General features: G+C 38.1%; 1 protein-coding gene and 1 pseudogene across 2 annotated transcripts in view; both read right to left on the bottom strand.

Moving 5' to 3' along the window:
- Positions 1–248: 248 nt before the first annotated feature.
- LOC102492563 (axin interactor, dorsalization-associated protein-like) lies at positions 249–1,392 on the bottom strand (annotated as a pseudogene).
- Positions 1,393–2,132: 740 nt separating this feature from the next.
- RMDN2 (regulator of microtubule dynamics 2) overlaps positions 2,133–26,288 on the bottom strand; it is a 59,664-nt gene continuing 35,508 nt past the window's right edge. For both annotated transcript variants that reach the window (XM_006151349.3, XM_006151346.3), the window contains exons 6-11: positions 17,527–17,602; positions 16,239–16,316; positions 12,944–13,042; positions 8,922–8,975; positions 8,478–8,558; positions 2,133–2,490 (exon numbers count right to left, since the gene is read on the bottom strand). In XM_006151349.3, coding sequence (XP_006151411.1) covers positions 2,437–2,490; positions 8,478–8,558; positions 8,922–8,975; positions 12,944–13,042; positions 16,239–16,316; positions 17,527–17,602 — 442 coding nt within the window. In that variant the 3' untranslated portion in view covers positions 2,133–2,436. The remainder of the gene's footprint in view (positions 2,491–8,477; positions 8,559–8,921; positions 8,976–12,943; positions 13,043–16,238; positions 16,317–17,526; positions 17,603–26,288) is intronic.

The raw sequence follows: 26,288 nt of genomic DNA, 5'->3' as shown, positions 1-26,288 counted from the left end.
GAGCTTGGACCAGATGTGTAAACTCTAGCACATCCTTCTTGCTGTATCAAGTTTGCAGATGAGTACATCCTGTCCTCAACAGTGTTGTTTCAGGAAGCAGGGTAGGGGTAGAGGTAAATTAGAAAATAGACTATTAATAGCACAACTAGCAGAGAAGTAAGAACACATCTCAAAATCTACAATAAACCTGCATCCAAACCAGCATGTCCGTGATATGCTGGACTTTAAAGTCCCTGGAACAGCTTTGCAATGGACTTCCTTGGCAAACTGACATGGGTACAACTCACTTCCGCTTCCTGCCTGCTGAAGGGTGAATATGCTACACAGAGCTATGATGGTTCCTACCGAGTGGTAAAATTCCCAGAAGTCCCAGGTTACTCATGTCAGGATCATTCCTTGTGCAGTTTGATGCAAATGAATATACAGTGGTTTCTTGGTCAATAATTGTAATAATTTCTTTGAGTCGGTGGGTTTCTTGTACAGTTCTATTACAATGGGCCCCAATTTAATTTCATCCATCTCCAGGAAAGCCAAACACTTGGTGCTGGTAAGCCCTTTATAAGTAAGTTGTAGCATTTGAATTCAAAGAAGATAGGTGCACCTTTGGTTAATTTTTCTACGTGCTTCTAGAGCTCAATGTCCATATTAAGATGAATGAATGTATCTTCCTTTCTTAAAGTCACAGGAGTATCTTGTACAGAAGTTTGATCTATGCCATTTGGATTCTTTATACTAACTGTAACAGGGATCAATGCCCTGGCCAGCTTCTTTCAAACCAACTTCCTCAATTCTGAGAGTGAGTAATGTCATCCCTGGTTCAGATGGCAACCCTGGAAATAAAGTACAGGGAATTCTAACAGGAAAACAATCAGGAGACCCTGCTCTAGCACCCCCCTCTTCATCTTTTTCAAATTCCAAATTCTCTTCTTTGCTAGGTGCTAAAATTCTCAACAGGATAGGCTGAACGTTGACTGGAATTCTTCATTATGTGTAAGAATATTGTCTAGGATTTGGTTCTACCTTCTTCGGGTCTTCTAGCCTAACTTCTTCTTGAAACGGAGTGAATTGTAAAGCTGCCCTTTGTAATTCTAAGCAAGCTGCAATTTTGCCTACGGTTTTCTTTTGTTCTGTGAATTCAGAATTATCTGTTGACCTTGGGTCTCTTTTGTAGATGTCTTGCTAATAAACTGATACTCATCTACGCCTCCACCAGATGATCCCCCAAGAGTCGAAGCTGGCTTAAAACTGGCACCTCAAAGCTGCAGCAGACTCAGGGTCATCCCTGACATAGCTGGTCCCCGACTCTGTCACCTTCCACCCCTACCCCAGCAAGGCCGGGCTCCAGGGCACCATCTTCCCAGGGCCTGGCCCCGACATTAAAAGGGCTAGGAGGAACTGGTATGGCCACCACCTGGTTTTATGCTCTGTTATGAGCTGTTATGTTAACATTAGTGCTTAAATCATTGTACTATTCTCTTTAGAATTATTTCCCTGAAATGGAATTATAAGGTTAAAAAGTTAATACGTTTTCTAGGGACCAGCAGATGGCATAAAGGTTGTATCACTGGACTCCCATGTAGTTGACCACGCTTCATATCCCAGACCTGGAGGCTTAAACTCATGTTGGGCGTGTTTGCGTGTGTGTCCAGGATCCTGAGAGAAGAATGGAGAAAAAGGGATTGCAGTGTGGCCATCCTCCCTGGAGGGTGATTTCTTGCTTTCTGTCTCTCTGTCTTTCTGGTGAGTGCATGTGCCCTTTAGCAAAAGAAAAAAAAAAAAAAAGGAAGTGAATACATTTTTAAGGCTCTAGAAACATTTTATTAAAGGTTTTTGCCAAAATATTCCTGCGCTAACAGTATATGAGCATGCAATATTGTCAGAATTGTTTCCTGAAAGAAGAAGAAGAAGAAAAAAAATACACCTTTGCTAATTTGATGATGAGACAGTATTTTACTATAATTTTATTCAGATTTCTCTGGTTACTAGTTTTCTCTCTTATTTTTCCTCTTCTGTCAACAACTTGTTCATGTCCTTTGCTGATATTTTCCTCATTTTTTGTCTGCATTAATCAAATTATTTTGTCTTACAAAGTCTCCATTGAAACAATAAAATACACACTAGAGTCCATTTAATTGGATTGATTTAAATATTTTATTTAAAGAAATATTTTGAAGGCTATGGTTTATCGATAGGAAAAATATAAAGCATACATGTTTATGGATCATTATGTTTTGACATTATAGTAAAGTCTCCAAGCAACATGATTAACTTTGCAGTGCCACCAGTGGAATGCATTCTGCAGATACATGGTTTTACCTTCAAATCCGAGCATATCACCCGTACATCAAAAAAGAGGAAAGTATAATAAAACACAACTTTGATTAGTTTAAATTTTAGTGGACCACATCTGATTTGTTGAAGAGTAAGCTCTTTTATTTACCTCTTCAAGGAAGTAATTATTTTTTTCACTTCTTTCTGTGCCTCTTTATCCTACAAAGAAAATACAAATATACAATGAAATGTCACATATTTATCCTGATACTCCAGGTTCTTTGACATAGACTTTTGTTGGGTGCAGGCTGATAGCCCCAGGGAAACGAAATGACTGATATTCTCCAGCATCCTATCGCTGAGCGCTTCCTGGGTGGGTCCAACAGGACCCTCTCTTCCTGAGTGAAGTCCACATTCATGTCCTCAAAGGTCATCAGTTCTTGCACTGTTGAGAACTTAGCCACTACAATCTTTCTCTATATTCACACTCAGGAACAGTCTGAACACTAAGTCAGAAAAGAAGAACCCAAATACTGGGTTGTTGGAAAAGTCATGACATAATTTTCCTATATAAAAATGCATCATGACTTTTCCTACAACTCAACGGATGCTTGAGTGAGACTGTGCTGATATTGAGGTTGGGGTCACATAGTCCAGAGCGCAGTTTTTCTTTCTCTAGAAAAAGGCCAGGGATCTGTGTTATCTATCTATTTATCTATTTATTTTAGAAAATTTTGCTATAGGGCATGTGTACTCCCAGAGAGACAGAGAGACAGAAAGCAAGAAATCACCCTTCACACTGTAATCTCTTCTTCACTCTCCTCTTGGGATTTTGGGCATGTACACATATACACCCAGTGTGAGTTTCAAGCCACTGGGTCTGAGACTTGAACTGTGGTCAATCAGGTAGGAGTCCAGCAACGTAACCATTATGCTATCTGCTGGTCTTAGAATCTGTATTTTTAAATAAACCCTCTATTCTCCAAGCAAGTCAATTAATGATTTAAATCATTGGGATTAAATTTTAATTTCTTTAGAAATCTCAGGTTACATAGCAAAACCTCAGGAAGGTCGTTCTTAGCTCCTGGCCTGGATTACAGTACTTTTATTTTCTCATAAATCTCTGGGCTTTATTTCCAATGTTACACTGTACTGCATTACTTTTTTGGTGTCTTCTTCCCCATGAAACCACAGAATTCACAGTGGCAAAGTTATGCTTGTTTTTTCTCTTTGTATCCCAAGTCTCCAGCAGATAGCCCTGTACTTGCAATTTAGGGGAATAAGAAATCTGTCTTTATTGGGGACCAGCAGGTGGCATGGTAGTTAAGGTGCTGGACAATCTCACATGGCCGACTAGGGTTCAAGTCCTGAATTCGGTGGCTTGCTTTCTCACTTCCCCTCTCTCTCACTCTCACCCTCTATCTCTCTCTGGTCAAATTAAAAAATAAATGAATGAATAAATAAAAAATAAAATAAATAATTATAAAAAAGAAATCTGTCTTTACATTCATTCAAACATAGACATTCAAAAATATAGATTTATTTCATCTGAAAGTGCTGGAAAAATATATTTTGGGAAAAATCCATCAGTGCTCTCTAAAAAAGACTTTGGATAAATAAGGGATTTACTTACACTAAATTGTTACTATACTCCTAGCATGTGGGTAATGATTATCAGACATCAACTTTACTAGGCCAGGTATTGGTTAAGAATGGCTCATCACAAACTGGTGCTGTATCATTAGTTATTTTAAGAAAGTAAACAAGTAAAGGGAAGCCTAAGGAATCTAGGGTCTTTAAAGATCAACTTAAAGACCGTAACCAAGACCACTATATATTGGGAAATCTTAAGAAATAGTACATCATGGATGCAAATGACAAGGTGAGTACCAAAAGAATTGCAACAAGAGGATGTAAAGAGAGTAACGCGCCCTTCCTGAGACTCATGAAAATGTCTGTATATACGGGACCAGCAGTTAGCGTAATGGCTATGTCACTGGATTCCCATGTTGTCTATGGCGGTTTGAGTCCTGGACCCGAAGGCTTAAAACTCACGCAGGGCTCGTGTGTGTGCGTACCCAAGATCCCGAGAGGAGAATGGAGGAGAAGGGATTGCGGTGTGGCCCTCCCCCCCTGGGAGGTGACTTCTTGCTTTCTGTCTTTCTAGTGAGCGCAGGCTCCCCATAGCAAAAACCTCTCAAAAAAAAAAAAAATCTGTATATACACAGTGGGAAAATTTTATTCATCCTATGATGGCCATATTAATTTTAAAAAGTGTGTAAGGAAAAATACAGCTTTCAGATAGACAAATAGCACAGAAGAGTTAATCTATAAGAACTAAGTTGAAGTCAGAAGGAAATAGGCAAATAAGAATTTCTAACAAATGAGACATAGCCAGAATTCAGTAAGTGACCCTTTTATCACTTGGAGCTGTGGCTTTTCTGCACCAGGAATGCAGGGTCAACATTTATAGTCAATTTATATTTTACAAACCTATGTGTTTTCAATAAGATAATCGGCTGTGGCTTTTCTGCACCAGGAAGGCAGGGTGAACATTTATAGTCAATATGTGTTTTCAATAAGATAATCAAATATGATGTCTTAATGAAGATTAAGGCATTTCAAGTAGGTTTAGAATTTTTTTCTAAGAGTAGTTCCCAATGGGAATGATGACTCTCAATCTAGATGGCTATTGGAAATGCAGCTCAGGACTTTAATCAACAGGTAACGTCAAAGACAATTATGCCATTCTTCTTGTAGTTGTTTTTGGTATACTGTGTTTATGATCCTACCAGTATCTATTTGCTATAAAAGGTGATTAATGTCACTTTAAAACAGTATAGCAATTTTAAAATGTAGTTTTTTATTTTAGAAGCAGATGAACACATCTCTTACTGCAAAAACATTACATAATGCTTTTTAAAGTTGAACTTTTCCAGCAGACTACACTCAGTGAACTTCAATATTGCCTCCAGGCAAATAACCTTCAGGTTGCTGGTGAAGTCATTATTTCATTCAGTAATCATTCTCACACTGCCTTGGACCACAGGAATCTCTTTTATTTTTCAAAAAAAGAAAAAAAAAAAGCTTTCCAGGATCTGAGACTACCTTCCTAGGGTCAAAAAACGGCCACATGAATAATAAAAATTCCGTAGTTGCATATTCTGGGAATGTACAGATGTTTACATGAATCTGGGCTCTGGAGAGCAAACGGCTGACATTCCCAATATCAAGTAGCAGTGTGATGAGCTTAGAGCTCCCTGACTGGGGACAGAAGAAACGTCCGTAGACGACTGCGAGGCAAGGCAGAAGCTACAAATGCCCCCAGAAAGAAGCAGCGAGCACACTGTGCAAGTTCACGTAAGGGAGGGGAAACCGGTGGCTAGGTCAGCTTCAGCGTAATTAGGGGCACTGCGAGAGAGTTTGGAAACGAGTAAACTGGCCAGCAGAATCACTAATCGGGTAGAATTCTATCTGAGAAAAACTCTACAGAGGAGGACTACATATAACTCACTTCATTCTATTTTCTTACTGAAAAAGATACTGAACTAGCCTGATAGTACACTTATTATCTGGAAAAAAAACCCCAAAAACTGCCAAGAATACAAATGGAGGTATCACTTGGGGGGGAAATGTAAAGTGGGAAATATCTGCTTGTGCTTTTTTTTTTTTTTAAATTATTATTTTAGAAATACATCCACAGCATCCAGGTTTTTACTATTTTTATTTGCATGGTATTAGTGCTTTGACTCTCTGAACTGATACTTATTAGATGCTTCTTGGATACTAGTTAGTATCCTCCACACTAGAATAGTGAATGAAGCAGATCTGGTTTCTACTTTCTTGGAACAAACTTCAGACCACCCTCCAAATTTTATGATATGAAGGCAAAGAATGAGGAGGGGCTTTTTTCAAGGGGCATCAAGAAAGTCTTTTCTGAAGAAATAGCATTTATGGTGAGGTGTGAAGGATGAGTAGGAAAACAGCTAGTGAGAGTGGAGGGGCTAGGTGGGAAGAGTCTTTCAGGAAGAGGGAATAACAGGTTCTCAGGATGAAGGTGAGTGAGGAACATGATGTAGAGGAAGGGAGAGAGGGGGAACCGTATGAAGCCCGAGAGACTGGAAAGGCTGGATTAGAGCCTTGAAGGACATGATAAAGATTTTGAATTTCATTCTAACAGCAAAGAGTTTTAAGTAGGGAAGTGGCATGTTGAGATTTTTGTTTAATCTCTTGGTTTGGCTGCTTTGGAAGCCAAGAGCAGCTTTGAGGAGGCCAGTCAGGAAGATCTCACATCTGTGGTACCGATGAGAGTGGGCAGGGCACTGTGTAGCAGCAGTGAAGAGAGAATGCAATGGATAGTTCAAGGCATGTTCTAGAAGATGAATTCTGAGATGGTGGTGACTGGGTGGACATCTGGGTTTGGGGAGGTAGAAGGAGAAGGAAGCATTACTGACGGTTCCCAGGTTTTCCAGTTAGGCAGTCCATCTACAGAGAGGGGAAGATAAAGGAAGAGCAGATCCTGGGAGGAGTATGGAGGAGAGGGGATTGTGGCATGGCCATACCCCCTGAGGGGGTGGTGTCTTACTTTCCCTCTCACTGTCTCTATCTCTCTCTCTGGTGAGAGCATGAACTCTAAGGCAAAAAAACTTCTACCAAAAAAAATGTCCACAGCCAATGATTTATATCTCTGAGCACCTGATGGTTTCTGTCTTGAGCTACAGTTGTCTGGACATTTACCGTGAGCTCTCTTCTAGGCTATATGCTCCTAGAGGGCCAACAGGCACGTCTAATCTGCTTCTGTTCCAGATCACAACAAAGGTCGGCGGGCGGCGCCTGCGCTGCTCCCATACAGGAGTGCTTTCTCTGACACATTTCTCTTCTACTTCATTTAGAGAGTGACAATGCTTGATGATAAGAGAAAGGAACAGGAAAACATTCACGTATTTCCTTCTGTTCCCATAGACTGAGCAGTTAACCCTGCAGAATGTCCGAACCTTACAGCATATCCGGAAGCTTAAATTATTGAGTAAAAGGACAAGAGGCAGTGTGATAGCTTCTTTTTCATTAATGACAGGCATCCCCAAACAAAGAAAATATTAATGTGTATTTTTAATCTTTTTCACAGCCTTGACGGTCACACCCTGCTGAGAGCTGGGGACTAAGGATGGCAGCCCATGGACACTCGCCTTGTTCTAAGCTGGGCAACCTGTTTAGCCTGCTTGCTGCATAGTTCCTTAAAAGGATGCCGTCCCCGCCCCTTGTCCGTGGGGCTTGTCCCATTCCCGGCTATCTTACACCTCACAAGCAGTAGGGTATTCCGACCACTGGCACATGATGTGTGCACCTCTTAAAGACGGAAAGGGTCTCCTGATGACAAATTATCTCGCAGAGATAGTGCAAATTTAACAACTTCCTAGTACATGGAATATCCAAGTAGATGTTTCAGTATAAAATAAAACTTAATCGCTGGGACCAGCAGTTGGCATAATGGCTATGTTGCTGGACTCCCAATATAGTCAACCACGGTTCGAGTCTAAGACCCGGTGGCTTAAACTCACTCCGGGCACATGTGTGGGCATCCCCAAGAACCCGAGAGGAGAAAGGAGAAGGGACTGTTGCATGGCCATTCCCCTGCCCCTCCGGAGGGGGGGGGTGATTTCTCACTTTCTGTCTCTCTCTGTCTTTCTGGCAAGCACATGGGCCCTATAGCAAAAACCTCTCCAAACAAACAAACAAACAAACAAACAAACAGACAGACAGACAAAAACTCAATCATTGAGCAGAGGGGATAAGAGGGGTTGCTAGGTTGAGGGCTGGAGGAAGTTTCAGTTATGCAGAGTAAGTTCTGGAGATCAGGGCAGCAGTGTGACTATAGCTAGTACTTCTGTGTCGTGTACTGAGTTTTGCTAAGACAGTCAGTCTTAAATATTCTCAACAGCAAGGCAACTACACAGCAATATTAATTAGTTTGATTGTGTAATTGTTTCTCAAGGCATATGTATATCAAAACATGAGGTTGTGTGCTATTTATGCGTATACAATTTTTATTTGTCTACTATCTCTTCATAAAGCTGGAAAAGATATAAGTAAAATTTAAGAAAGAAAGGAAGGAGGGAAACTCCAAACCTCTCTCAACTAATCATTATATTTTAAACTTGAATTGTCCTGGTAAAATTACAGCATTCGTTGTCACTGTCCGGACTTACCTCTTTGGTAACAACAGGAAGCACTAACGCCAAATCAGAGAACTTCAAAGCATTCTGATTTTCCCCAAGATCAATATAACACTAAAAATGAAAAATAACTAGTATTAAATGTAATCGCATTTTTTTTTTTTTTTGGAGATTTTCACTGTAGGGCGCGTGTGCTCGCCAGACAGACAGAGAGAGACATAGAGACAGAAAGCGAGAAATCACCCCCCAGGGGGGATGGTCACGCCGCAATCCCTTCTCCTCCATTCTCCTCTCGGGATCTTGGGCACGCACGCACACGCGCCCGGCGTGAGTTTTAAGCCACCGGGTCCGGGACACGAACCGCGGTCGACTACGTGGGAGTCCAGCGACATAGCCATTACGCTAACTGCTGGTTCCCAATGTAATCACATTTTAATAAAATGGATGTAGTAACCTTGTAACGGCAGTCTTCATTACCTTTGCCAAGTACATGTAATTGGGCTTAGAGTAACCAGGGTGTAGTTCTTCAGCCTGAGTGAGAGAACAGAAGATGAGGGCAAAATGTTTATAATAACAATAACCATGAGTGAAGAGGATATATATTTCAATAAACCAAATATTATTAACCAAATTTCCCTGAGAATGTAGATTGGCAGTTTCACATCTGAATGATTTTAGCAGATTACGTGTCTTCTGGTTGGAAACATAACTTTTGTGTTTAGCCATTCAGAAGCTGATGACTATGGTCAGAAAGCACAAAGCCATGAGATGCTCAAAGTTTTGAGATTACTTTATATAATTTTTTTCCTCACTCTGATTTCTCGATCTTTTCTCTTTTTTTCTTTCAAGAACAAAAACGACTGCTGATAAGCTTTCTCCAGGTCAAGTCTTATATATTTCTGATCTTTTTGAGAGATGACAGCAGAACGCAGAGGTATGTGTCTTCTGCTAGATGAAGTTTTGATTTAAGATTGCAGTACATTCCTTATAAGTTGAATAATATCGGAAGCCCACCACACCAAGTATTTATTTATTTTTTTTTGAGAGGTTTTGCTATAGGGTATGCACTCACCAGAAAGACAGAGACAGAGAGACAGAAAGTAAGAAATCACCCCCCAGGGGGGATGGCCACTCTGCAATCCCCTCTCCTCCATTCTCCTCTTGGGATCTTAGGCACACACGCGGATGTGCCCGGCATGAGATTAAGCCACTGGGTCCAGGACTCGAACTGCAGTTGACTACATGGGAGTCCAGCAACATAGCCAATATACCAACTGCTGATCCCAACACACCAAGTACTTCTAACGGAAAGACAGGTCCTTGAAAAACTCAGTCCAAGTAGTAGACCTACGTGGGTATTATGGAAGTACTTGACCCCTCATCTACTAATCATTTATGTATCAGCTCCTTTTCTTCATCTCTGGGAAACAAGGATTCTGTCAGGGTTATGGTATTTCCTCTAGCAGACTCTTCACAGAACCTAAATCAACCTTCATGCAGAGACAGCTTTTCTATTGAGAATGCCTAGGCAAGCAAGTTCCCCACATGACCCTAACCCAGTTCCCAACCTACAGAGAGGCAGGATTCAAAAGAAGTGAGACACTTTTAAAAGTTTACAGAAGTATGCTTTTTTTTTTTCTTTGGAGAGTTTTTTTTTTTTTTTTTTTTTTTTAATGAGAGATTTTTGCTATAGGGTGCATGCGCTCGCCAGAGAGTCAGAGAGAGACAGAGAGACAGAAAGCGAGAAATCACCCAACAGGGGGGACGGCCACGGCGCAATCTCTTCTCTTCTATTCTCCTCTTGGGATCTTGGGCATGCATGCACATGCACCCAGTGTGAGTTTAAGCCATCGGGTCCAGGACTCTAACTGTGGTCCACTACACGGGAGTCAAGCGACATAGCCATTATGCTAACTGCTGGTCCCCAGAAGTATGCCTGATACAAGATAGAAGATGTAAGAGGGACCTAGGCTGAACTGTGTTCCACTGTGCCTTTGTTTGTTTGGTAGCTGCCCCAGCACTGTCCAAATTCTATCTGCCCCAGTGAATACGCATAAGCAGCTTTTTTCTTTAATGCTGGAATTGTAATTCTGCCTATATATATGTGTGTGTGTGTGTGTGTGTGTGTGTGTATATGTGTATATATATATATATATCATCATCTATGCTTTATTAACTAAGTGATTATACATCAGAATACCTATTTGGGCTGTCATCACTGAAAAGTAAATGAAGTCCAAGGGAACAACACACGGAGGCTCCTAACAACATCTGGAACAGATTCTGATCTCTTACCAAAGGAAGGCAGAATTACTCAGTACAATGTTCTAATTAAGGAGCAGCTTCTCAAGAGCTCTTAGAATATTCCAACATAACACCTGGCAAATGTTTACCTGGTCTTGGCTGTACACATTCCTAAAAACCCAGAGCTAGGTTGGTAATTTCTCTGTCTCCTGCACTTTACACTGTGTTTGGCACTAGGCACATGCTTAATAAAACTGTTGAATAAATTAGCTTTGTTTTACAACACCTTATCATCTCAAGCAGCCACATCCCACCACATCACGACATAGGGAGTAAGCTCTGCAGGTGATGAGACTGCTGAGAGAGATGACCCTGGGATCACAAGATGGCCAACAGGGGACGAGATCAGGGCAGCCTACTCCTCTCCATTGCCACACCTGTCATCTAGAGATGGCCCCTGACGTATGCTTCACCTTAGAATTTTTCAACCTTACGATGGGTTTATCAGGGCATGACTCAACTATAAGTTGAGTACCTATATTCGATGTGCCCATCCTTTGCAAAAATGTGCCATGACTTTTTTGACAACCCAATTATAGCCGCAAGCTAAAAGCAGCTTAAATATTTACCAATATGGTAACACATAAATGAATTATATGAGTATACTCCTATAATAGACTATTACTCAGCAATGAAAAGGAACTACTGAGATACTCAATAAAATTAATAATCTCAAAACATTATGCTGGGTGATAGAAGCCAGATGCATAAAAAGTATACAGTATATGATTTCATTTATGTAAAATTTTAGAATAGGCAAAAGTAATCTGTAGCAAAAAATTATTTATTTTTAATGAGAGCACTTAATATGCTAGACCCTGAGCTGTGGTATTATATCTTAAATCAAATCTTTGATGACCATTGTGTGAATCTGGACAAATTAAATTCCCGAGGACTCACAGAATAGGAAAGAGCACATTAAATAATAAAACACATCGTCCCTGTGCATTATTATCTCTTACACGTTTTTCCTTTGGGGTTTGCTTGATCTCAGAAAAATGATTTTTTCCACAAAGCACTGTAGGCACCACTGGGCATTGGTCAGAGAGGGAAAGTAAGAGGAACCCCATTTGCCATTTTAGACTAAATGAGCTCTAAATTCTCTCTCATGGCTACAAAATTGATACCTAAAAGATAACACAAATTAGCATGCATACAATGTTAGCCAATATAGTTCAGAGCCTAATTTTGTCTCTGTTCTTATAAACTTGAAATCAGTAAGTGAGGAAAGAAAAAACATTTAGTAACTAAAAGAATTTATAATTGGTTCCAGAGAAAGGTGAAGTAATGGATTAGCCCAGTAGGAAGCTGATTGCATGGTGGATATAGTACATATTTACATGTGGACACACATACATATTACTATTCAGAGTTTTATTTGCATAGCAATATTTCATTTGAAGATAGGAATAAAAATACCATTTTGGTCTGATGCCCCAAGAATCTTCCACAGAAGTATCTGCAATTTAAGAGGTGGATTTTCCTTTTGGCATTATTTAGTTCTTTAAGATTAATTAGACCAGGGAACCAGCAGTTAGCATAATGGCTATGTCGCTGGACTCCCACGTAGTCAACCGCGGTTCGTGTCCCGGACCCGGTGGCTTAAAACTCACGCCGGGCGCGTGTGCGTGCGTGCCCAAGAGCCCGAGAGGAGAATGGAGGAGAAGGGATTGCAGAATGAGCATCCCCATTGAGGGGTGATTTCTTGTGTTCTGGTTCTGGCTCTCTCTGTCTCTCTGGTGAGTGCATGCACACTATAGCAAAAATCTCTCTTAAAAAATAAATAAATAAAAGAGTTAGTTAAACAGGTTCCATGCTAGTCAAAAGTACTGGGACCAGGCCTAGTACCCAGAGCATGACAGTCTGTGCCCATGGGCACATGACTTAGATGGCTCCTGGATGTAGTAGTAAGAACTGCTGTACCTAAGTCTTCATGTAGGCTGCTGACTTATTTAAAAAGTAGTTTGTTATTATAAGATCTAGGGTAACATGAGGTACTCTAAGAAGTTTAGATTTCAAATATAACCTGCATTATGAGAGGCTTAAAACAGAACATGCCAAAACTAAGATTCAAACCGAGGCTTCAGTTAGAGATCTACACATGGAGAAGAGAGATTTCCTTGACAACGAGAGTGGCAGGGACTGTGCAGATGGTAACCAGTCTGACACTGAAACAGTGAAGAGACAAAATATACCTTAAGAAAATTATTCAAAGCTTCTTGTACAGTTGAAGTTGGTATTTTACCAAAGACAGTAGCAGCCATTTTTTTTTCAATCCAGCTCAGTCTTGAGACCTGCAAATACAGAACAACATCACTCTTAGAAGGTTGTGTACCTTTAGAATGGATAATGTCTTCCCAGTTAGATGTGCATATATATATATATATATATATGTATGTATGTATATATAAATACAGTAAAAGAGAGATTTTCAAAAAGTCCAGGGAAAATGCTTATTATGAAAAAATTCTTCATTGATTTCAATCTTCTTTGTGCCAAAATAAAACTGCATTTTAATTACATTTTCCCATGAACTTTTTGAAGTACTCTCATATATTAAGTATATATACAAATAAATGTATGAGAGATATCACCCTTATGGCATTAATATTAGTATTTTGCCTTCCCTTTTCATAATTTCAATAAACCATGAGCTAAATAGTATTTTGCCTTCCCTTTTCATAATTTCAGTAAGCCATGAGCTCCAGAAACACTGGTTTCAAAAGCAATTTAAAATATTTATGATAAGAGGGTTTGGTTCAATCTGAGAAAAATGGGTGGGATGGGGAATAATGTGGAGTTGATCATAGAATAGTTCTTGCAGTCACTGCAAGACCACCTTTGCTCTCTTCCTGCCAACTCCCACTGCCACTGAGCCTCTAGCCCAGAGGAGGCAGAGTCTCAGAAACGGAAATAGGAACAAAGAACAGCAACTCAAACCAAGTGTATAGCGTGAAGACCCAATATACATGTTCATAATCTAGGGGTTTTGTTTTTCAAGCAATAACCACCAAAACCAAACTTCATATGGCCACTTCTCTTTTCCCTTCTTTTAAAAATGTTTTATTTTTTCCAAATATGAATATTAGATGTTTATGATAAAAGATTAAATTAGCCCAGAGATGAATACTTAACAGGGTATTGATGTACCCCATCAAGTGTCTTCTTTCTCAATTCTATCTTCTGGATCTCTAGGGGGCCAGTCTACTCAAATTCTTAATTAAATGTATAAAATAATTTAACTTTCCTTGTTTTTCTACATAATTTTACTTACTATGTTTACTTTTGCATTGTTTTAAACTTTGCAAAAAAAAGATATTACACTGTTGATTTCCTTTTATGACTCTCCCCCACCCACCTTAATATTATTATGGTTTTAAGCATGCAAGTTGATGAGTACAATGGAAACTCAGCCATTTAAATACCTGAAACAGTCCACCACTTAAACAAACAATGTGCATCCGGTCTTTTCTTTACTTTTGCTTTTAGTAACAAGGCTGCTATAGGTATTTCATTTTTTCTTTCCATAGTTGATTGATTGATTTAATTATTTATTTATTACACAGTCAACCACTGTATTATCATTACAGCTTGAATTTACCCAGCATGAATATACTGTCTGTTAGTCCAGTTAAAGATATGATCATACATGTTATCATCAACAGATAATTTTCCATGTTTGTATCCCTTAAATGTTTTGCTTCTTTCATTTTCCCCTTGCTACAGGCATTTTTTTCTTACATGACTTCTGGAACACATGTACAAGAGTTAGGGTAGGGTGGGCACCACTGCAGATCATGGCATGCAAGTAGTCAAATTTAAAAGATAATACGTACTCAATTGTTCCCAAGGTAACTGTACTAATTTATGCTTCTATGACAATGTAAGAATTCCTGTTGCTCTATATTCTCATAACACCTCATATTGATATTTTAAAACTATACTAAAATAGTAGGAATAAAATGACATCTACTTGGGAGTTTTCATTATCGTTTTCTATTTTTGTAAAATTTCTAATTTAATGCCATCATAATCAGGAAACCTGCATGACCAATTCTTTGATATTTACTAAAATTTGCTTTATGGCCTCATATGTGATCGATATGTAAAAATCCTGCATCTGCTTTGAAAGATGTGTACCCGCCAATGACTAGGTGTATATTTTCATATTTGTTTATTAGATGATGCTTATTAAATGTGAGGTTCTGATGTCTACATACTTACTAGTACTTTTTATCTTTAATATTTTTCAGACACTGAATAAAACTGGGCAGTGTATGAAAATTTACTGTGGATCTGTATAATTTGACCAATTTTTATCTTATAGATTTCAGGATACTGTTTGGAGCACACTAATTTAGAAATACTTCACTTGCCTGGTGAATTGAACAATTTATTATTATAGTTATCCCCTTTATCTCTAAAGACCCTTTGCCTAAAAATGTATACGTAAGTAAATATATGATAGTATAAATATATATTATGTATACCTATATTCATATACATGTGAATACAACTTTTAGTACTATTGGTTTATTTTTTCCATATGTTTTCTTTCCATGTTTCTTGGTCATTGTATATTTTAAAAATCATCTTTACTGAGGTATAATCTATACAAAACTTCCTCCATCAGAGCTATATAGTCTAATTCCTTTTGACACAATGCATACAATTGTGTAACTACCATGATTTCTGATATATGGCACATTTTTAACATCCCCAAGTTTTTCTGTGCCTCTCTGCAGTCAGTCAGTCCCCTTACCTTACTCTTAATCCAAACAACTATTGCTCTGTGACTATAGTTTGCCTTTTCTAGAATTTTGAATCAAGGGAATTATACACCATGTAGGTTTTTTGGAACCTTCTTAGCATAGTGCTTTGTTGCTATGAACATCTATGTACTAATATACTTCATTTCTCAGGGTAAATACCTAGGAATCACTGTACCATTTATTTACATATTTATTATTTATATTTTCTCATCAGAATAGATGAGCATTCCAATAGCTCCTTACCCCTGCCAACACATGATATCATCAATCTTTTTCGGGTTAGCCCTTTCCATGTATATGTTATGGTCTTTCTCTGTGGTTTTAATTTGCCTATTTCTAATGATAAGTAATGATGCTGAATATCTTCTCGTATGCACACTTGCCATTCAGAGACCTTCTTTTGTGAGTGATTTAATAAAAATGTGTTCTAGAAAACAGTTAAACATATGTGAAATCATTTCTCATTTACTCCTTTCCACTTTAATCTTATAGACTATAGTCAGTGTTGGACAACATGCTATAACTAGCACAGCTAATGTTATAAAAACTGTCAGATATCCTGGAGCAAGAGGAAAGCATATTAAGTCCTTTTGCCAGTTAAGGTTGTCTCATTGGAAGCCATAAGTTAACAGTTTACTTTCAGAAAACAGCTTGGAATTGTGCTCATGCTCATCTGTCTTCAAATAATATTTATAAATGAAGTATTATAACAACTTACAGTATAACAGTATCTTCCCTTGAGGTAATACAGTAAAGGTTCTTGAGGTAAAAGTTGGATTGCTATATCCAGATGCTCCTGAAAGAAACATCCCAAAGAAAAATCATCTCTCGTCTCAGACATGGTTGAATGGAACTGGCTCAAAGCCTACCAAACTTGAAAGTGGATTTTACAGTACTGTCTCAGCATCCCACACCCACCATCGCCATCCCTATCATTAATACAATGAAACATTCTAATAATTCAATGATCAAAAATGACTGCTTACAACCAGAACCACAATGCGACTATGATTAGGTAAGGCTACTTATAATTTAAAGTCAAAATGTTGCTATAAAAACAGGAAACACCCAAGTCGATGCCTGCTTGCCCATGACTTGTCCAGTTAATATTTATTGCTTCAGAGGTGAGATTACAGATATCAAATGACATGGTGTAGGATGTCCTGGGAGAAGAAATCAGAACTAGATGAGAGAAGAATCTGTTCCTCTGGCATTATCAAAATGGTTACGGGGGACCAGTAGGCGGCACAGTGGTTAAGGTGCTGGACTCCCACATCGTCTACCATGGTTCAAGTCCCAGACGCGGCAGCTTAAAAAGCATGCTGGGCATGTGTGCATGCACACCCAAAATCCTGAGAGAAAGGATTGTGGCAGAGCTACCTCCACAAGGGGGTTGATTTCTCACTTTCTCTCTCTCTCTGTCTCTATGTGTTTCTCTCTGGTGAACACACACACCCCACTGCAAAATCCTTATTTAAAAAAAGGTTATAGGAAGCTGGAAAATGGAGAAGAACTATTAGCTCATTTGTGTAATTATTGACTCTGAGGGGTTATTATGAGGTATGATAACTAGGGGCAAATAATAAATGATATGAATGTAGATTATTTTGTTCATTTATCACAATATATTTAAGCCCTAGAATAGGTTCCCCACCCCCATGTCCATATACAGAGATTGTTGACTAATTAGTCCCAGCCATTCTTAGAGGATGTGGGTAAACTCATGACCAAAATGCTAATCCTCAATCTTTACAAAAATAATTATCATCTACCAAATGATTTCTTTTAGGATCTAGAATAACAATCATCTTTAATTACTCAAATGGTCCGATTCTTTAATTACTCAAATAGTCCGATTCTTTTTGTCACAGTACTATTTAAAGGGAGACATTCCATATCCTACTATTTGAACAACAAAATAAAAATCTAGAGCTTAATTTGTTGAAAAATCATATTTAGACCTGTGAATGAAATATGTAGTTATATTAAAATATTTCAAGAAATACCTTGAAGTGATATCCACAGTTGATTTTGCTCTGTAAGCCCTCAAGCTCAGACACATAGCCACATAAAATTGCATACCTGAGAAGAATAACAAAGCTATCATATAAATGTTTAATCACAAACTACCAACCTATAATCTTTTAAAAAATCTAAAGCATTCATTAATATTTTTACAAAGTATTCACAAAGATGCAAAGTTCCCCAAGATAACAAATAATTGACATTAACGTAAGTCCATTTTCCTCATCTATAACCTGGGACACTAATATTACCCATCTCATATATATATATATATATATATATATATTTTTTGTGGGAAAAATGAGTCAGAACATGTTATGTTCTTCTTAGACCTGTGTCTGGAATGTAGGCAGTTTGTATGTATGTATGTATGTATGTATTTATTTATTTATTTATTGCCATAGGGTGCATGTGCTTGCTGAAAAGAAGAGAAACAGAGAGATTCTAAGAAAGGTGAAGTGAGAAATCATTTGCTGGGGGGATGGAAATCCCTCTTTTCTCCCTTCTCCTCTTGGGATTTTGGGTATATATACACATGTGCCCAGCATGATTTTCAAGGCTCTGGGTCTGAGAATCAAACTGTGGTTGATCATGTGGGAGTCCAGCCCCCTAACCCATATGCCACCTGCTGGTTCCCCGCGAAGGCAATTTTAATAAATACCACATCATCATCAGCAGCAGCAGCATCACAAAGAAGTTCCCAGAGAAATTCTAATCTCAACATTACTAAATTGGAAAACACTGTGTCAACAGATTTATACATTTAAAAACACTATTAAAAGCAATCTTTTAAAATACATTCACTTTTTAGAATATAAAAATAAAAATGTTGGGGACCAGTAGGTGTGGTAGTTAAGGTGCTGGACACTTCCACATGGTTGACCAGATTTGTGTCCTGGACCTGGTGGCTTGCTTTCTCACTTTCCTCTCTCTCTTTCTCTCTCTGTGTCTCTCTCTGGTCAAATTTAAATAAATGACTGAATAAACACAATTAAATAAAATAATTTTTTAAAAAAGCCATGACTTTTAATGTCATGGAAGATAATACTATCATGACTAAAAACAAAGTAAAAAATAATTTTAAAGTATGCTTTTTCAAAAAATTCCCCATCTCCCTCAACTCTTCCTGGAAATACTGTATTACTAGAATAGGGCATCCCATGTATTACTGACTTTTTCCTTCTGGGAGTACAAAATTTACATAAATAATATTTGACTATAAATTGAGTGCATCTAATGTCTAGCCTTTGGAGCTGATCTTTAATTGTTGGCGCCAAGCCTGGAAATTGTCTCCGTGAAGCCGGTTGACTGGTGGCAGTTTAGAGGACAACAGGGCAATTGGCATCTTTTTCAGAGGCTATAGGCTGTCATTGCATTGTGCCTTCTCCTTTGGACAGGGCTATTTGTCATCCTTCACAGATCTTTTTCAATTTTTTCCCTTTACTGAGGTTGTTGGTAACCCTGTAGAAAGGCTTGGTTGACTGGAAGCCCACTCTTGCTCTTTAGCTTCTATGGACACTCGTTCACACTTAGAATTTCTATATACTTCCCTTGACTTCTCTGTAGATTTCCACTCCCTGCCTCTTGCATGATCCATACTTAGAAAGTAGATCAGGTTGATAAACAAAAATTCTTCTTACTTCCCAAATGGCTGATAGACTTTGATTACTTTTTTGGGGAGGAGGGAGGAAGGTTTTTGCTATAGGGCGCATGCACTCGCCAGAAAGACCGGGAGAGACAGAGAGATAGAAAGCGAGAACTTATCCCCCGGGAGGATGGTCATGCAGTGATCCCCTCTCCTCCATTCACCTCTAGGAATATTGGGCACACACGCACATGTGCCTGGCGTGAGTTAAAGCTACCAGGTCTGGGACTTGAACCGTGGTTGACTACATGGGATTCCAGAGACATAGCCATTATGCCAACTGCTGGTCCCTGACTTTGATTATTTTTAAGTATGTGAGTTTTTCATTTCTAGTCTATTAATGTGATGAATTATAGTAATTGATTTTCAAATGTTGAACCAGCCTTATATATTAGGGATAATACCACTTGGTTGTGGTGTATAATTCTTTTTATACATTGTTGCATTCAATTTGCTAAGGACTTTTGCATCTATGCTCATGAGAGATATCTTTGTCTGGTTTTTGTATTAGAGTATTGTTCACTTCATAGAATGAGTTAGAAAATATGCTCTCAGATTCTATCTTCTGGAGATTGTATAGATTTAGTAAAATTTCTTCTTTAAATATCTGGTAGAATTTACCTGTGAACCCACCTGAGCCTGGTATTTTCTGGTTTAGAAGTTTATTAGTCATGTATTCCATTTTATTAATAAGCATAGGCTTATTCAGATTGTCTATTCACCATGTTCTTTTCCATTGTCCTCTGCTATTCTGTTCTCTTTTCCCAAAGAATTATAGACTATAGAGCAATTCCGATCTTTCCAAAAAAATCTCACATAAGTACTCCCTTAAACTCCTTAGTTTTGTTACAGCATTATAATTTCCTTGCTTATAGGGATTTAAAACATATAGACCATTTTCTAGTTAAGCACATTTTTTTTCTTTTAAAATAGTTTTGACTTATGGAAAAGTCACAGATAGCACAGATGTATACTCCAAACCTGGATTTCCCTATTGCTAATATTTTATACCATGATTCCATATTTGTCATAACTGTACCAATATTGATAGGCAACATTAAAACATAGTTGTCACAATGAACCAATATTAGCACACTCTTATTAACTACACCCATACTATATTCAGATTTCCATCTGTTATTCCCTAATGTCCTTAAACATTTTTTTAAATTTTTATTATCATCATAATCTTTATATTACATTGGATTACATATAACTTTACATTGACTTCCGTTGCTTTTTCAAAAGGGAATGCCATGCATGTCAGTCAATACAGAGACATTAATCTCCCCGCTTTATCATTCAATGTCTTTTCCATGCTTTTCCCAATAATTATTATTATTATTATAATTTTTTAAAACAGTCAATCACTATTTCTCATTTTGCTTGTTAAAAGACTTCACCCATCATGAAATACTTCCCAGACCAGTCCAGTTGAGAATACAATACACGTCATCATCAACAGATAATAAACCATATCTGTTTCTCACTAACATCCTGCCTCTCTATTGTTCACTTGCTATCTTTCTCTATCCTCTTCTCTCTTTTTTTTAATAGTTTATTTTTTATTATAATTTTTTTTCCTCCATCACAACACACAAATGAATTTTCCATCCAAAATACACTGTGCATTGGCTCAATCAAGCACGTCAACATATATGTTCTCAGCAAATAATTTCCCACTTCTTGTGTCCTGCATACCTTGCCTTTTGTTTTGCCATCCTAGATTCCCCATCCTCCTCCCACATTGTCCCTGGCATTCCTTAAACATTTTTGATACCTATCTCTCTCTCTCCTTTCATACTTCCATTAATTCATGCTTTGCTAAGTATCCTTTTCAATGTGTTAAAATCTTTACAATTACAGTTGTCATCCATTAGCACCCTGTTCCTTCTAATTTGTATTATTTACAAGTTATATAAGCATACTATGTATATCTGTATACACTGACAAAATTACTGAGTATATTGGGGTCCAATATATAGACCTAGCCCTAGAATCACATCCAGAGTGACAATGACACTGGGGTCCAATATATAGACCTGGCCCTAGAATCACGTCCAGAGTGACAATGACACTGGGGTCCAATATATAGACCTGGCCCTAGAATCACGTCCAGAGTGACAATGACACTGGGATCCAATATATAGACCTGGCCCTAGAATCACGTCCAGAGTGACAATGACACTAGGGTCCAATATATAGACCTGGCCCTAGAATCACGTCCAGAGTGACAATGACACTGGGGTCCAATATGCAGACCTGGCCCTAGAATCACGTCCAGAGTGACAATGATTTGTAGAATGAGACTGAAATCCCTTGGTCAGCATGGGTAAGCCAGCTGCTTCCCCATTTCTACATCTTGTCCACAAGGATGTTGTAAGTGAACTTGTCTCAATCCCTTGCTTAAATCCAGATATGCTAGACCAATTTCCCTTTTCTATCTACTAGCAAAGAAAAAAACAAAAAGAGACCTTGCCACATTTTTGGAAAAATCTATGTTGGATTTATCTGAACTCACTTCCTCATCTAGAGATTCACAAAACAACCCAACTCTCTGTGATGGAATCAAAGGAATAGATGCTCGGTTCACTGGTCTGAGGTGAGATCAGTTTCTACGCACATCACTGGATGAAGAAAAAAACCCATGGACTACAAATAACCATTCTATAAAATATGTATTTTCCCTTTTATATAATATGCCACTAGAGCATTGTGGGTGTTTTTTTTTTTTTTTTGTAAATCTACTTCAAAAACTTAGTTTAAGAGCTTATTTATCTTCCTACTTATCATAAATTCAAAAGTCACCTGGCCACTTTCTCCCAAAGGGTCTTCATTTCTTTTTTCCAATCAATTCTATTTCTGAGTGTGTCTGTATGTATGTATTATGCTGTTCTTTTTAAAAATTGAATTTAACGTTTTATTTCTCAAACTCTTAGGCTGATGGAACACTAAAGAAAGTTTCTTCACAATATGGTGTTTACCTCCATCTAGAGGTCATTCTAACCACTTATGCTTTGACATGAATTTTGTATTTTTTTTCCATTGATATTGACTGTATCCTTAATAATTGACAAGTATACTATTTCAGTAACTACTCAGACAACTCTTATTAGTTTCTCTGAAATAGTTTTGATTCAGTCCCAACACTATCCATATTGTGAGAAAGAAGAGGACACTTATCTTAGAAGAAAGACAAAGCATACATGATCTAGATTCTAGTTTGTTTTGTTACTTCTTGTATGCCCCTAATCAACACACTTATGCGTACACACACACACACACACGCACACACACACACACACACTGTCTTGTTTACCACATCTATAAAATGGAAACAGGCTGCTCTGTGAATCACGTGCTATAAAGCATGTGGACATAATTTGTAAACAGTAGAGCAGAATAAATATGTAAGACACTACATTTATAATTCAAGTCAGACCCATTTAGCGATCAAACGGAAAATCTATCGGTGACTTTATGCTCTTGATACCAGAAGTATTTTAGGTCTGGTATGACAGAAATGACAGAATCTTATATAGCATTAAAGTTACAAAGCAATTTCATTTTGGAAAAGATGAAAATAAAAACAAAGTCTTTAACATGGTATTTGTTTTCAATCATTTCTCAAATATGAACCCTTTATGAAAATTATCCTTAAAGGTTTCATCTTCTGCTGTATCTTTCCACCAACCATATATCAGTATTCCTCATGCTCTCAGCCTTGGGAGCATTTGTTATTCTTTACATTTTTGATAATGATAAACGTTGGTGAATAAGTTTCTCTCCTTGATCTGATTATTGTACTGTATACAAGCTTTGAAGAACCACATCAACTCTATAAAGATGTACAACAATTATATGTGAATCAGAAATTATAATAGATATTACAAAAAATAACTACATCTTTTGTTTCAAACTGAGGGCTTATAAATCATTATATAATACTGTAGAAGCATGGGTCAGCAAACTTGCCACAGGGCCAGATGAACATCATACCAGGCTTTGGGGCAGTCTCTGTTGCAACCACTCAGCCCTACTACTGTACATAAACGCTCAAGTGTAGCGGTGCTCTCATAAAACTTTATCTATAAAAACAGGCAGTTGAATTTGGTTTGTCATTCATGCTGAATGAGTGAGAAAATGTTTTATTAACACTATAATGGGCTGAACAAAATTCCAGCAGAAAAAGATCTTTTCTCAATATTTTATTACAATTAATATTATGGAATTGGTTTACCCAAATTTCACCCATTGTTTCTTAAGTCAAAGTTTAAATTTCTCTTTTTTCATCATCTAACCCTCTACTATTAAACTGAAAGAGAAAATTTGCATTTGGTAGTTAAATATGCTCTGAGAATTAAGATTAAATCAACATTCAAATTCACTCAATTGTTATCAATGGATTAGATTTTAACTTTTTTTTTAGTAGAGAGAGATTTTTGCCATAGGGCATATGTGCTGGCTGGAGAGACAGAGAGAGATAGAGACAGAAACTGAGAAATCACCTCCCCCCCGCGGTGGGGATGGCCATGCCGCAATTCCTTCTCCTCCATTTGAATTTTGGGCACACATGCACATGCAACTGGAGGGCATTTTAAGCCGCCGGGTTGAAGATTTATACCGTAGTTGGCTATGTGGGAGTCCAGTGATATAACCATCATGCCATCTGCTGGGCCCAGATTTTAACATTTTTTAAGTAAAAAAGAAACTGATGCTAAATAAGAAATCATGTGAAACACAACTGAGTCATTTCTCTATGTGTCTTGATATGATTTAATGTTGGGTTAAAACTCTCATGGTTTTAAACAAAGCAGTTTATACTAGAAAGTGAGAAAAGATGAACAAAGGAGAAGGTAGAGTAGTGAAAGTCAGACTTGGCAACTCACGTAGGTAGTGTTCAGCATAATCTGTCCTCTCAAATGGATGTCAAGGTCCTTGTGATGCCCCCAGGGAACATTCAACATTGCTCCTCTATGAAAATTTGGAAATTCACATTGATAAATGTCCTTAAAGTGATCAAATGTTATCAAGCGTCAAGTGTACCTTTCTAAATAAGAATCTTCATGGGTGCAGATGCATGTTTGTGAGAAGGAAGAAGAAAGGAGAGGATGAGGAAGAGCAATAGGGAGGAGATGGAGTAGAAGGCAGGGGATGACAACAATGCCAAGGTCAAGAGCAGGACTCTTTCTGCATTCTAATCTGGCTAACCAGCTCCTAAATACCTCCAACAGCCAAGGGGATGAAGAGGATGAGTATGACCTGACCAGCACACGTCATTACAGTCACTACTGAAGTGCAAGAGAAGTACCTTAACACATACCTAGCTAATTTATGAGTATTAGCATTATGTGAATTGTACGATGTCGGTAATAGCTCCAAGAATAACAGCCAAGACCCTTATATCCTAGGCAGGTGATCTAAAAATCTGTACCAGAATGTTAACAGCAAAATGACCTTTCTCCCAGATTTCTGGCAGTAGTATCAAGCAGATAGAACAATATTTATTAGGCACTCCAATTTCAAAAGCAAGAAGGTCTACTGTCCATGCTTGGCATGCTAAGAAAAAGATTCAGTTTCTCCAGCCTTAGCTTTTCACCAGTCTCCAGGTTACATAAGAGAAGGTAGAGAATTGTCTGGATGGAGGAAGAGACTGGAAATGAGGATTTCCATAGGGTTAGGGTGCTATGGGCTCTATCTCCCACCTTTTCATGAGAGGGCAGAGGGTAGGTTTGCATTTCATCTTATGCCAAGTGAGGGTGTCTTCAAAAGGCCAATTCATATTTTGGCATGTGACCTTTATAGCTTAGAGGGTACACAAAATGTTTTCAGTTGCAGTTTGTGAGCTGAGCTCCCCCTGCTGATGACAGAGTGAAGAAACAGGTCTCTTCTGAGAAAGTGGGTTGTACTTCAGGTTTTATTGAGGCAAAAATTAGCATCCTGTGGGACAAATGTGAACCTGCAGAAAGGGGGCCATCTTAAGAGAGAGACAGTAAGAGAGAGATACATTTTATCCACAGTTACCCCGAGAGGAGCATAACAGCCCCTAAAAGGGGTGGATTTCGGGGAACGCAGGGTTGAGGAAAGGGTAAAAAATTAATCAATTACTGTATCTTTCTAGTATCTAAGGTTCCTACCTATGTTGGTAGGCAGAGAAAATCCTAAGGAACTAAAAAAAACATTGTGAAGCACAACTACAGATGAACGAAGAATATTAACTCGAAACAATATATTTCTTATTTGTGTTTTATAATTCTAGACATACAAAGGATCTAAAACAAAATAAAGAGGGTTTTTTTTTGCCCCAAGGACATTCACTTTCTAAACTCTCACAAAGAAATGACCTTTGTTTTTGCTTCCATATTGTACAAAAAGGCTTTTCCTTGACCTGTGCCATTTGTATACTCATCACGGTACCAAAAACATGGCTTGATGTGCTTTTATTCTCTGAAGCGTTTTTCCTTTTTTTTTTCCAAGAGAGTTTTGTTATAGGGCACGTGTGCTCACCAGAGAGACAGAAAGTGAGAAATCACTCCCCCAGTGGGTTAACCACGTCATAATCCCTTCTCTTTCATTCTCCTCTCGGGATTTTGGGCACACATGTGCCCAGCTTGAGGTGCAAGCTTCTGGGTCTGAGACTTACACTGCAGTTGACTAGGTGGAGATTCAGTGCCTTAACCACTATGCTACATGCTGGCCCCATTTTTCTACATTCCTACATTTTGAAACATGACATCATTTTATTATTTGTTTTCAAACAAAATGTTATATTAAACCAGATTAAATTACAGTTTATTGTCTTCAAAGCCATTAGGTTGGTAGGTTCATTTAGAAAATCTTCGATGAAAGTTTACCTTAAATATACTTAAAGTATGCATAATGAAAAATTTGTGAGGACAAATAGGACAAAACAGTTACTTGTGTGTGTGTTTAATTAACCCCCCCTTTTTTTTTTGCCAGAAGTTACATGCAGGCGTGTACACATGTGCACTGAAGAAAGAGGAAAACTGTACTCCAACAGGATTGGTCACACTGCTGCAATCCTTTTTCCCTCCATTTCTCCTTTCCATCAGTATCCTGAGCACAGAGATATGTGTC

Source organism: Tupaia chinensis, unplaced genomic scaffold, assembly GCF_000334495.1.
Source record: "Tupaia chinensis unplaced genomic scaffold, TupChi_1.0 Scaffold000317_1, whole genome shotgun sequence".
In the NCBI taxonomy this organism is placed as follows: Eukaryota; Metazoa; Chordata; class Mammalia; order Scandentia; family Tupaiidae; genus Tupaia; species Tupaia belangeri.
The sequence above is the reverse complement of the archived record's forward strand: the minus strand, read 5'-3'. Positions and strand labels throughout refer to the sequence as shown.